Source organism: Uloborus diversus, chromosome 1 (genome assembly GCF_026930045.1).
Source record: "Uloborus diversus isolate 005 chromosome 1, Udiv.v.3.1, whole genome shotgun sequence".
Classification (NCBI taxonomy): Eukaryota; Metazoa; Arthropoda; class Arachnida; order Araneae; family Uloboridae; genus Uloborus; species Uloborus diversus.
The window spans coordinates 134,212,281-134,226,935 of NC_072731.1; the positions used below are offsets into that span (position 1 = coordinate 134,212,281).

At 33.8% G+C, this 14,655-nt stretch overlaps 1 protein-coding gene across 1 annotated transcript in view; it reads left to right on the forward strand.

The window, feature by feature from the left end:
• Positions 1-7,874, forward strand: part of LOC129221357 (uncharacterized) — a 39,966-nt gene extending 32,092 nt beyond the window's left edge. Inside the window, exons 13-14 of the mRNA XM_054855830.1 lie at positions 5,830-6,007; positions 7,606-7,874. Coding sequence (XP_054711805.1) covers positions 5,830-6,007; positions 7,606-7,731 — 304 coding nt within the window. The 3' untranslated portion in view covers positions 7,732-7,874. The remainder of the gene's footprint in view (positions 1-5,829; positions 6,008-7,605) is intronic.
• The last annotated feature ends 6,781 nt before the right edge of the window (positions 7,875-14,655 follow it).

Genomic DNA, 14,655 nt, shown 5'->3' on the forward strand with positions numbered 1-14,655 from the left:
GCCATTAAAATTTTTATGGGGGTGTTTTAGGGGGTATTTTTCTCTTTTGAGTGAGCACTCGATTTGGGGGGGGGGGAGGCACTCTTGCAGATATAATCTCTATATATTAAAAAAAGTAGGGCTCGACCGATGGCATTTTTTGGCCGATGGGCCGATGCGGATTGTTCAAAGATGGCCGATGGCCGATTGTTTTCCTCCAAATGGCCGATTGCCGATGCTGTTGGCCGATGGCAAAAAAAAGTTAAAAAAATGAATTTGAATTCTGATATTTTAAATTCAAACCATGTTTTTCGCAAACACAAGTTGCGACAGTACCCTACTCATTGGAGTTATTGTTTCTAAAACTGCTCCTGTCCTCCCAAACCTGCCCCTTTTCCCGGGCGGTTACGTGTGGATAGTTGTGTGTGAGTGTGTGTAGGCGCACATGCATTGTGTAGGCTTGTGTGTGCATAGACCTGTGCATACACGTAGGCGTGTGTGTCTCTCTCTGTGTGTAGGCACTTGTGCATGTGTAGTCTTGTGTATGCATAAACTTGTGTATGAACATAGGTGTGTGTGTGTGTATGAGCATGTGTAGGACATGGACGCCACTGACCAGGAGGTGCTGATTTCGGGGGACATTGCTCAGGAGCGGAGGAGCTGCGCGCCTGCAGAGGACGGTGGGCGGGAGTGCTGCAAAGGGAGGCGGGGGCGGGGAATAAAGTCAGCGTAACGTCAAGGACAGTCAAATGAAAACAATAAGCAACCGTGATTGCTCAAAAAAATCTAACAAATAAATTGATAAGATTGTCAGGGATTTAAACGATCATTGATTCAATTCACTTTACTTTCTTTCTACGAATAAAGAATTGTAATCACAAAAAAGAATCGGATTTCGACCTAAATTTTCATTTTACGATCACCCAATTTAAACTTCACAAGTTTTTTCGGCAAATCTGTACATGCATATGTACCTAAGAACATATAGATGACCGAAATATCCATTTTGAACGCCTCATTAATTAATTATCGCAAATTCTCTTGTGATGTCTTCATGCGCGTAAACTTGCGTCATTCAAAAATGTTATGAAATAGTCAGTTGAAAACTCATACGTACGTAGTATGATCTAAAAGTTTGATGACAAATTGTATAAAACTTTACCGTAAATAGTTCACATTACCGAGGAACATCTATCTACAAAATAGTCATTTTGGACGACTATGCACTTCTGCCAACGTTCGTATAGCTTTTAGAAGGATTCCTGGATGACATTTATCGCAACCTCCTGTAAGGCCTCTTGCACTGCGCTTTAACTTCATTGTGGGGAAGAAGGCGACTTTCATGTTGAGCATGCACGGTTCGATTGGTCAATACTCTGATATGACAAACAAATAACGTAACGTTTTGTCGGACTCAGCTCCGTGTGACTTTTACCTGTTCCCAGCAAAAAAAAAAAAAACATTTGCATGGACGCCGCTTTCTACCGTCAGGAGAAAATAAAGCTGCATCACAGAAGGTAGCGAAAAATGGCTTCCAGAAGTGTTTCCAAAAGTTATATGAACACTGGCAGAAGTACATAGTCCCTCAAAGTGACCTTTTGAAGGTGGATGTGCTTTGGTAATGTGAACTATTCTGGGTAAGGTTTTATACAGCTTGTCGCCCGAACTTTTGGATCGTAGGGGAAGCTGCTGTATCCACAGACAGTTGATTTACGGACGTTGGTCGGGAAATTCTGGGTATTGTCGAGAGAGATCCTAATTGGGGTTCAACATGTGTGTCACAGCCCTCTCCAATACCCCAGGAAGTTTCAACGCCATCAAACGAGCATTTAAGATTTTATCACATTTTTTTTTTCGGTTTTAGTAGGACCTAAGTAAAAAAAAAAACATGAGCAATTTCTTTTTTTCGTCCGTCGTGGATTGTATTATTCATTTTTGTTTGTAGGTATCATTATTCCCTACATTTTGAACGTTTTGTTTCTGATATTTAATGTTGTAAAATTGGTCCTGTCGATGTTAAGTAACCTCCACCCGTTGTAGGATCTACAGACCGTCAATTCCACCTAAATTCATTTGAAGTCGACTTTTCTAGATTTTGTTGGTTTAATCTAAATTGAGTTTTTTTTTTTTTTTTTTTTTTTTGTAATGGGTTAATTTTGGTTAAAGGTTTAAATTTGCCAGGTTAAAGGTTTAGAGAGCCATACTATCACAAATCTAGTTATTTTTTGTTTCAACACATATTAATTATTCATAACATCAGTAACTCTCTTAAGAGTAATGGTTTTTTTAAAGAGTTCACTGATGTTAAAACTAAGGAGAATTTAAAAAAAAGAGAAAAAACCTTCAATTTATTTTCAAAGTTTAATTTCTGTTGGATATTGTATTTAATGTCATTTTCAATGGATGTTTGAAGTATTTCTACAGAAAATAGCTTTTCAAAATGTATTGAGTATAATTGAGTTCCTCAGACCTACTTATATATTATTTTTTATATGTCCATGGGTACAAAGGCACCTGTCCGCGGGGTGAACGGGGTGTTGTACCCACGGACAAAAAAAAAAGATGGTTTTTAAGAAATCTTTTTTGAAGTTGAAAGCTTTGAGATTTTCATTTGACAAAAATTGCCAAATTAGATGATAAGTTATAGATTCTGCCAAAAAGAAACTCTGATTGATTATCCGTTCCTAGAGACCAACAAAAATTGAAAAGTAAATTTTGTCCGTGGGTACAGCAGCTTCCCCTACTACGTACAATCTGTATAGAATGTAGTTATGCTTCTCCTTTTTTGACTGCTGTTTGATGGAAGACAAAGAACAAGATCCAAAAAAGAAAAAAAAAAGAAAAGAAAGAAAAAAAGGAAAAAAAACAAAGAGACTGTTTAGTAACCAATCAATGTTTTTTTTTAAATTGAACATATAACTAAGATTTCAGTTACGCTAAACATAGTTAAAAAACATTAAATTATGTTGTTAAATCATTCAAAAAAAATTACGAATAAAACTATGAAACCGTCAACAAATTACGCAATTAAAGTGGAAAGATTGCATGTAGACATTTTTTAGCCATCAAATTAAACAAAAAAGGTAACAGATAAATTACAATATTTAATCATAATAGGAATAGTTTTATACTTATTTACAATTTATGAATAGAAAAGTTTTCATTTTTCATAAAAGCTATAACATATATATTAAAGCTAAATACTACTTGATCTGATGTTTGCACACGTAATATTGAACAATTTGATTGTTTAATCTTTTATGAAGCACTACAAACAAGTTTAAATTACATTTTTCAATTTAACAATAATTTTCTAAAATTTAAAAAAAAAGCACAATAAAAAATCCTTGAAACTTTTCTATAACATATTATTAAAAATATGATGAAAACGAAAATAACTTTCATTGATTTTATATAAATACATAAAAATAGTTACTTACAACAGAAAAATATCGATCGCTATTAATGATGCAAAAAAGATGGCGCATTACGAAATATAGGTGAAACAAGTATAAGAAATACGCGAAATGACATTTCTTGACCAAAATAAATAATCGCTAAATATTTAAGAAATACTTGAAACGATGAGGGTAGGTTAAGGGAGCGGGGTCACCCTCTGATTTTGTAGTAACTCACAACATTAAACTTTGGCCCCAACTTCTGCCTCATTTTTTTAATACAGAACCGCTACCACCAACGCCTCGGAAGAGTTTCTGAATCTACTTCAGCACTTCCGAAGAAAAAATTCAAAAGTCCCTTTGATTTCCGAATTATGTCGCCATTCAAAACGTCTTTAAAATCAATTTCTTACATTAATGCTCTAAATTCTTCCTAAACAAAAGATAAAGCTTGAAAAAAAATCTCTAATTTTTATGAATGATGTTAGTTTTAAACAACTAAGAAGTACAACTAGAGTTTAATTTCAGAAACTGAGGGAGTGGGAGGAGAGGCACGCAAGTGTTCTAGGAAATACAAAAAATAGTCGTAAAAAATAGAGTTCAAAATAATCATAAACATTGAACAGTAAAACGCTTTTAAGAATTGCACCCGAGTTTGTTTTGACGTGCAGTGGTGGATTTAAAATATAGGTAATGTTGCAATTGCGCGAGAGGCCCCATAACCACGGGGACATTGTAGGAGTTACAAAAGTGCTTATGATAAATGTTTTACAACTTCTGTGATAGAGAAATAGGGCCCCAAGATGTATTTCAACGGCCCCCAAACTTGTAGCTCCGCCGAAGCGATGCAGAAAAGACTGCATTACTCTGATTCATATTACAAATATCGAAAAATTAAAAACTACCGTCGGTTCAACCGAAATGTAACAAAATGACACAAAAACCGGTTTCGCTATCTCATATTTGTTTCCCTAGTCTCCAATTCGGCAATATATCATCAAATGATCATCAGTTTTAGACGCTATTATTAGTTTCGCATTGAAATAAGTAATTAATAGCCACCAAAAAATGAGTAAACTGACTTGGCTTTTCAGAACACCTGATCTAGAACAAAAAGGGAAGTGCACAACTAGAATGTACGCACACCCCACATGCGAAAATCTAGCCTGCTACAGCTTACCATTTTTGAGTTATGACTTATGAGAGATACATACGTACATCCAGTCGCAAGAAACAACGCAATAATTAACTTGTTTGGTACCTGAATGCAGTATTAAAAACTCTTTCAGGGGTGACTAAAATAGAAATTCATACTGAAATTTAAGTTAAAAATTTTATATGAAAACAATAACTCCCTTTACTTTGTATTAAAAAGTAAAACAACAAAAGTCTTTTTTTTTTTTCAAAAACATCGGCCAATTCCATCGGTTTTTCGATGTTTTTTAAGGCCGATGGGCCGATGTTTCCGGCAAGTTAGCATCGGCCGCCGATGCCGATGGCTAAATTGTTGCACCATCGGCGCCGATGCATCGGTCAAGTCCTAAAAAAAAGTAAGGTCAAAGAAATTGTGAAAGGAAGTCGGTGGCAGGTCTGGCTCTAAGGGCACCCCATAGCACTTAAAGTTGATACAAAATTACTTTGAGTCCCAGGGGTGTGCACCTGGGGGTTGTTTTTTTCAATCTCAAATTAGTTTTTTAAACTGAAATTTCTCATACATTGCCTATTAAAGGGATGAAAGATTACCTACACCCTTTAACATTCGATATCGATCAAAAGAGGGTTTTTCTGCATCAAATAAAGCTTGTTCCAAGTTAATTAATAAATTAGAACCGCAGATTTTAAGGTTTCTATTTTTGTTAAAGTACAAAAAAAGTCCTAGGCTAAACTCAATTCATGGAACGAAAGCGCAAAAGTTACAGGAGAGCATGAATTTTATAACTATCTTTCAAAGTTACTTTTGCTACGGCCGTACTTCCAGGAGCCCCCATAGCACCTGCAGCCCTAAAATTTGGTATGAATTTAATTCGATGGAATGTGTAATTCGATGCGTTTTCCTTTACTTTCGAATTACATGAGCTGTATTAACATTCAAGTCCTCAACTAAAGAGCAAAATATATTACTAGAGACCGCGAATTTGAAAGCGACATTTCAAACTTACAAAACTGAAGCTGTTTTGCAATGCTCAGGAACCCCTTAGTATCTGTAGCTTTGCAAGTTAGTTTAAAACCCAGGAAAGGGGTGCTTTTGTTCCAAACAGAATTCGTAACGCGTTTTTAATTTGATTCTTTCTTACTCACAATTTAAATCTTTACGAAGCAATCTTGGGTGTTGGCGAGCATCAGCGAGCTGAGGTGTCGAGCCCCCTAGTGTAATGAATTAATCTTGAATGCTCTATCAAATGACTTTTATCTACATCAAATTTCTTCAAGTAATATATATATTTAATTTTAGTCAAGAAAACATCACAACTGAAATTCAAGAAGGATTAAAAGCTCACATGGGATTTCTGCCGAATTCAAAAAGGGGTACTGCTCATGTTTTTTCTGTCGATGCTTTGGAAAATTTCTTGGTAACTCATAACCTATCTCATGTTATACGTGCTCATGAAGTTCAACAAGCAGGTTTTAAAGTAAGATATGAAATTTTTTATCTTTATTAGTACTGCAATTTCCTTTAATTTTAATTAGTGATACAAAAATTATGGATTACGAGTAAAGTGTCGAAATTCGTTCTGAACCTATTAACATCTATTTAAAGTAAACATCTAATGAAATTCTTATAAACTTTGTTTGAGGTATCAAAAAACTAAACTAAACATGAATTGACTTGCTTGTCCTATTATGATGCATAAATATGGTCAACTCATAACAGGGTTTGCAAAATAGGAAGATTGGAAAGCTTTGTACTCCCAGTACAAAGGGATGGAATAGTTTTTCAGGAGGTTCATTAGCAAAATTTTAGTCATTATCTTTAAGTAGTTTTATTTTAATTTTCTGAGGTTTAAAACATTTTGGGTTATGTAAACTAAAATGGGTATTATACGTATAGTGTGTTCCATTTTAACCTGCAAGACCTTTATTTTCACAACCGTTAGTCCTAGATGTATACTTCCAAATGCAAAAATGTTCAAAATCAGATGCATAGTTAAGGTATTGAAATTTTGAATTGAAGATAAAAATAAGTCAAAAAATACAAAATTTAACTTTTTATACTTGCCCCAGGTCCCCTAACTTATATTTAAGAAAATAATCTCCATTAAAAAATAATTTCAACACAAAAAGTTTGAAATCAGTACGATCAACATTCACCAAGCTATGAAACCCAGCGTTTTGTGACCTACAGCACTTTGCACTCGCCGTCAATTACATCTTTTGGGAAAAAACATAGCGGTTAACAAGTGTTTAAAACTATATGTGTATGTGTGCATAGAATAGTTTTTCAAATTGTTCTAGGTTTGATTATCTGTTTTTGTGTATCATGGCATAACATTTGCATTTATTTTTGAATAGCGAGGAAAAGTATAAATACCTTGTTTTTCTTTGACAACCTGTCATTTTTCTGAAAAAGCGATAAGTTCCAATCTCATCTTCTGTATGATCCCTTAAAACTTTGAACTGGAATATCTCCATGAGTTTTGGTCGTACAAATGTCAAGTTTTTTGTATCAGTAATAGTTTTCAATGGAGATTATTTCTCTAAGCATTAGTTAGGGGACCTAGGGCCCATATAAAAATTTACATTTTGTATTTTTTGACTAATTTTTATTTCTGCTTCGAACTTTCAATATCGTAACTCTGCATTTGATTTTGAACATTTTTGCAACTGGAAGTAAATACTAGGACTAAGAGTTGTGAAAATATAGATCTTGCAGGTTAAAATGGAACACCCTGTATACTTTAAATAGATGCACAATTCTGTTCACTTATAGATGTTTTAAAAATAAATTGAAACATTTCCTCTTTCAATTCCAGTTATTACTTGAGTCATCTCAAATAACTTAGAAAATAATTCAAATGAAGAATACTATTTGTACTCAAAGAATAATTGCTAAATAACCCTACCTTGAAATTACTACTTTTCTCTCTTTTTTATGGTCCTCTTTCGTTGATAATTTTATTAAATTATACACAGAGTTACCAAGTCAAGTATGATACAAAGTCATGTACAAAATGTAATGTTTTTACTTTTTTCTGTTAAAAGTCTTATTAATTCTCTTTTATGTTTTAAGGTTCAGCTGAATGGCAAATTGCTGACTGTATTTTCATCCTCAAAATATTGTGGTGGCTCTAATGAAGCTGCCTGTGTTTTGGCAGATCGTTCTAAATTACGAACTATCCGTCTTGATACATCATAAACTTTGTATATCTCTTTGTAACATGGAACATCAGTTAATGATATTATATGCTGTGAATCTTAATGAGCTTATTTTTATGTGAAAAATGTTTTGAAATGCCATTGAAAGTATTTTTATGCTTGTGTAAATATTCATGTTTTTACGTTTTTATACATACCAAATAAAATTATATCATACGGGCTCTTAAATGGATTATGCTTCAATATTGATAAAGAATCATAAAATTGAGAAGTCTGCTCTTTTCAATTGATTTAATATTTGATTATTTGTTCTATGTGTTTCAAAACATAGTATACATTTATGTTCACATCATACACTAATTTTAACTACTGACGTTTTAACTTTGGTTTTCTGTAACTAAAAATTATATTGTCTATAAAAATATTTTTGAAAATAATGAACTTGGGTATTGAAAATCTTAATCTATAGTTATCTCATTTGCAAAAGCACATTATGGAATTTGATTATACTCTCATCTGCAAAATTGTTTTCATTAACAAAGCAAAAGGAGTGTCAGTTGTGTAGTGTTTATTCTCAACGCACAAAACTATTTACATGTATAAATAATCTAACACATTGAAGAAAGTTTGAAAACAAAACAATTGGGACAGTTCTTGTAATGGTCAAACTTCTTTCGATGTCATTTTCGATCTGTCGCATGGACAAATATCATATCAGATTCACATATCTAGTGTTAAATTTCCTGACGTGACTCAATTTGAAAATGACGGCAAAACTAAACCCGAAGCATACCAGAATCAAGCTAAATGTCTGAAGGTAAAGGGTGTTTTTTAGAGGTATAGAACTTTAGGTTCAAATAAAACACCGTTAAATGATATAAATCGCCATGAATTTGGTTTTATTCAAAAGATGATTCTTTGCCATTTTTATTTAAATGTGATTTCTGGTATATGGCCACTTCGGCTGGCTTGGAGAAAGTCTAATCAGGAAGCCCAATTTTCTACCATTTTTCGCAGCAATAGTGGCCATATGTGAGTGATATGTGGCGAATGTTCTCGTCCAAGGCGTCAATCGTCTGTGGCTTATCGGTGTAGACCTGAGACTTCACACAGCTCCACAAAAAAATAGTCCAGTGTAGTTAAATCGCATGATCTCACAGGCCAATTCACGGGTCCATTAAGCGAAATTATTCGTTCACCAAAAGTTTCTTTCAATAAATCAATTGTGACACGGCTTGTGTGGCATGTTGCACCGTCCTGTTGTCTGTTCATGATGAAATGGCAAACCAAACACAAAACAAGTGACAACTATCATAATGACCCACAGATCAAACAGTATTCCCGACTTAAAGTTTTATACCTCTAAAAAACACCCTTTACAATATGATTATGCTCTCAATTGCCTTTACTTCCACCTTCTAACTTGTTTGGTTTCAAGCAACAATGATATTTTGGATACATTAAGCTTCTTTCAATTAATTGTTGGTTTGAAAATTACCTACTTTTACAATCTATAAATATTTGAAGTTACATACTTCTTTTGTAACTTTATAAATGACTTATAAAAGAATTAGATATTTATTGAAGAATTAGGCCATGAAGGCATAAATTTACAATCTATATTACTTTAATGAAAGTTTATGCATAGAACAATGTGATAGCAAAATATACTCATTGATTTGTTTTGAAAATTTCTCTTTTTAATATTTATACTCTTGCTTTTGTGTAGTGAATTCTGAAATCAACCACATTTTATGAATCAGGAACTTCTCTATTCTGTTATCAAAACTCGATTAGAATCAAAGTATATGAAATCGATAAAGACCTGCTGCTTATAAGAATCTTGCCAGCAGACATAGTAAACAAAACGTTTTTTTTTCTTTGAGGCTCTCTATCACAAAATCTGCATCTTTCTTTGCAGTTGTTTCCTAAGAATTGTTTTCTCTGTATTCTTTCTCTTTTATTTAATGCCTTAACATTTTATTGTTTCAAATGAAGGTACAATGTCAATTCCAAGAAAAGATTAAGTTTTCAGAAGCAATCTTAGAAAATGAATAATCTGTTTCAAAAATTAGAATTTTTAAAAAGAATTTTTAGTGTTGAAATATCAGTATTGCACTTTATTTCCAGGATTTCAAACTTTGGCGTTTAATTATGATCTATTTGAATATCAGGAATAAAGGATTATGCATCAAAAAATGAAGTGTCAACATTCTAAAAAAAACTTGTACTTGATAATAGTAAATAATAATTTGTATACGTTTCCGTGCAACCCTGCAGTCACGCCCTCAACACTTGCAAATCATTACATTTTTTGAATACAAGAAAACTTTTTAGAACGTTAGTGTTTCATACTATGAGAAATAATTGTTCCTTATAGCAAAATATTCTGAAATTAAAGTTTACAAATACAGTACAAATTCATTACAAATCTGCTGTGCTAAGCACAAAAGTCGTATCTGCACTTTTCTCAAAATTGAGTTATGGTCCACCAGGTGATAGACCAGTCAATGAAGGTAAAAAAAAATAAGCTTTGTCGCAACTAATTTAGGGAAAGCTGAATTTTTGCAGGATGTTAGCAAATAAAGTATACACTAAAAAAATACAAAATCCCGACCCCCACCCCTCTTGCTTTCTCCCCCACCCCCTCTGAAACATTGCAAGAGCAGTACTATAATTATACGTTTTTCGTGTTGCAACTAATTAGGGAAAAGCTGAATTTTGGTAGGATGTTTGTACATAAGGTACACACTAAAAAGTCACAAAGTCCCGACCCCCACCCTTCTTGCTTTCCCCCTCACCCCCTCCGAAACATTGCAAGAGCAGTACTATGATTATACGTTTTTCGTGTCGCAACTAATTAGGGGAAAGCTAAATTTTAGCTGGATGTTAGTACATAAAGTATACACTAAAAAGCCACAAAGACCCGACCCCCACCCCTCTTGCTTTCTCCCCCACCCCCTCTGAAACATTGTAATAGCAGTACTATGATACGCTTTTTGTGTCGCAACTAAATAGGGGAAAGATGAATTTTGGTAGGTCGTTAGTAAATAAAGAAAATACTAAAAAAACACCAAGTTCCGACCCCTACCCTTTTGCTTCCCCCCCGCTCTCCGAAACACTTAGACCATCAAGAGCAGTACTATGATTATTCGCTTTTCTTTTCGCAGCTAATTAAGAGAAAGCTGAATTTTTGCACGATGTTAGTACATGAAGTGTACACTAAAACCTAGACCGTCCCGACCCCAAGCCCTCTCTCTGCTCTCCCCCCCTCCTTCCGAAACATTGCACACTGATCAGTTCAGTACTACGATTATACGAGTACAGCTTGAAAATTTATGATGTTACCGGGTTGTTCCTTTTTTTATTTCACTCCTAACAATATTATAAACCAGTGGTGCCCAACCTAAGGCCCAGGTGCCATATCCGGCCAGCGAAGCTGATCCGTGTTGCCCGTTGTGTTGTGAAATGTTACAACTCAAAGAGCACGATTAATGACAATGTTACAAATTGTTAGCCAAATATTTAGAAATTGGTTTCTGAAAACAATATTGGGGACCACTGTTGTACACAAATTATGAAACATACACTTTTTATGTAGATAGCTCAGTTTCACCATTTTACCAACTTAATCATACGCAGAAATCTCACAACAAAAACCAAAAAGTAACTTCAATAAATTAATAGCTTTTTATCATTACGGTCTTGGAAATGAATGTTTGAACAAAATTTAAAGATAATAATATGATAATAGTCATTTTCTTGAAATGGATCAACAATGTAATGACGTTCACTTAAAGTATTTACTACCATAATGGAATTATTTGTTACAAAAGTTTATAATTCGTTTGTGTCGGCGATAGTTTACAAAATGATGTTAATGCTTGGCTAACTATTTAAACTTTAAATAAATCAGGAATAGTATATTTGAACTGATTATTTTCTCGCAGCAGATATTATTAACGTTTAATATTACCTTTGGTTTTTATTTTTAAGTCTTATATAAGGGGCCATCTTCTAATATTTCGTTGGCTTGGTTCAAAATATTGTTACAGTGCATTCCACTACAGTGTCCACACATAGACGTGCAGTCGAACCTAGCTTTACGACAGATACTGTTTGAAACACATAATCTTTTCAATTGCAAGATATTAATTGGAGAAGTTCACTTGAAGCAGAGGTAATCTTCATGAACTTAGGAATCAGTCTGTTGCATGAAGTAGAATGCCAAGTTGGTAGAAGTTTTGATAAATCAAAAGTGGACTTTAGGGACATTTTTGTGATTACTTGCTTTTCACAAACTTTTATTCAAACTTGGTTAGGTTTTAAACTTCCAGCAGAAGAATGGGTTCGGAAATATATTTCAAGCAACAGACTGATTCCTAAAATCATGACAATTACCTCTCTGCTCCAAATGAAATTCTCCTACTAATATCTTGGAACTGTAAAACATTGTGTTACAAACTGTAGTTGTCGTAAAACTGGGTTCGATTGTACGTCTACGTGTGGACACTGTAGTAGAATGCATTGTAACAATATTTCAGACCAAGCAAACAAACTGTTAAATGACCCCTTATAAGAGAAAAATTGTTGTTATAATAACTTAATGCCTTTTTTTTTTGGATGCAACCTGTTTTTCAGAAACCAGTTGCTACATAGTCCTCGAGTTGTAACATTTTGCAAAACAACGGTTCACACTGATAAGTTTCATGGGCTGGATGTGACCCGTGGGACGTAGGTTGAGCACCACTGGTTTATAATATTGTAAGAAGTGAAATAAAAAAAGGAATACTCCGGTATCATCATTAGTTTTCAAGCTGTAAGCGTATAATCATAATACTGCTATTGCATTGTTTTAGACGGGGCGGGGGGGGGGGGAATCAAGTAGGGACTTTGTGTTTTTTTAGTGTATACTTAGTATACCAACATCTTGAAAAAAAATCAGCTTTCCCCTATTTTGTTGGGACACAAAAAGCGTATAATCATAGTACCCGCTATTGCAATGTCTCGGAGGGGGTGGGGGGAAAGCAAGAGGGGAGGGAGGTCTGGATTTTGTGGGTTTTTAGTGTGTACTTTATGTACTAACATCCTGCTAAAATTCAGCTTTCCCCTAATTAGTTGCGACACGAAAATCGTATAATCATAGTACTGCTTTTGCAATGTTTCGGGGGGGGGGGGAGAAAGCAAGAGGGGTGGGGGTCGGGACTTTTATATTTTTTTAGTATATACTTTATGTATTAACAACCTACAAAAATTTAGCTTTCCCTAAATTAGTTGCGACACGAAACCTTTATTGACTGGGCTATGATTCTTTGCCACATATTTTACCTAAATGCAATGTTTTATGGTCATTTATGAATGTAATATATTTTTGAAAAAATTCTCAAAAAGTTGCATCTGAATCAAATACATGGAGGTGCAAAACTTGAACGGCAATTTTTCATTTTGAACTCAGATGCAGATATGACTTTTGAGCTTAGCATCGCAGAAATACAGTAGAACAGGAAAAATCTGAACTAAGTGAGCCTTAAGGTAATTTGGATTTCAAATAGTTCGGATTTTTTAAACTATCCAAGAAAATACTGTTTACGAAAAGAGTATGACATTTAATCAAATAAAGTGGTTATACAATATGTATAATGACATTCAATGCAAAACATAATGCTAAATGTGTAATTACGTTTAACAAAGTTTAAGGAAAAAACTCATTGTTTACTGAATATAAAGGAAAAATTATAAATATTTACAATATTATATGTACTCTGTGAGGAACTATCATGTTGTAATTAAAGGAAGAAAATGAAATGAACTTCTGAAAAATGCATCGACTTCACACAAAGAAAGTTGAATTCCTTTATGTAGCAAAAAACTGACACACTCATTTTTTTTTAAAAAAAATCACTGATTCTCAGTTGAGAAAGCTTAAAATTCTTTTCCTACCTGCCCACTCCTTTTATTTGCTTTAGTAGTGAAGGTCGAGCTTGATTATTTTCTGTCTGTGTTTCGAACCAAGCCCAATGTTTTGCATTTTCCTATTTCCCATGTAGTGAAATCTGTGCCATTTTGCATTGTCATCTCAACCTCTATTACATATTTACTTAGTTTAATTTTTTAAATCATTGTACGTAATCATTTGTTTTATAAAATGTATCTGTTCCTCAGCAATTGTTGAGCCATTTATTGAGACTTAGTAGGAGTGCATTCAGATTTTTGACGTTCTACTGTATGTGTAAAGAATTTCTTCTGCCATTATGCAGAAGTTTGTAAGACCTCGTTTTCAGTTAGCCGTTTAGTTTTTGATCTAATTACCCAAGAAAGCTAGTGTTATTAGAAAGTGTTCAAAGGAGGGCTACCAGGCTATCAATCGAACTTCCAGAACTAAATAATAATTCAAGACTTTAATGGCTAAATACATACAGCCTCAAACAAACTAGCTTCAGAGGTGTAGGATTCAGTAGTTTGAATTCATTAAAATTAAAAGCTTGTGTTTTGTTGAGCACAAACACCTTTTGTTTTAAGCAATTACAAATCCTAAGCTGTTGTTGAAATTAAGAGAAATTACTTTACTTTCAGAAGCATCATAGGCATTTGAAATAATTTGCCACTGAGATGAAAAGATTTAAGAGCACTTTTGATTTTTGTTGAGGATTGATAAATTGACTGGCTGGGTTCAGAGTTTGTTGCTGGTTATGACTTTTGGCTTTGTATCTGCATGTCCCAGCTTAAACCTTTTTTAAGCTATAATGACCCAGGATATTGTTTATTATGGATTTTTTAAATGAAATATTTCTATTGTATTGTTTCATACAATGACTTGGAATTTAAAAAGCTTCGTTACTTCTTTTAGGTCTTTAAGTTGTATCAAGTTATGATAATGAGTATGTATTGGATATGTACTGACTATTCTAAGTGTTTGCTTGTAGATTTTATTGTTAAATGATTGGAAAGGTAGTGATTTGACCTA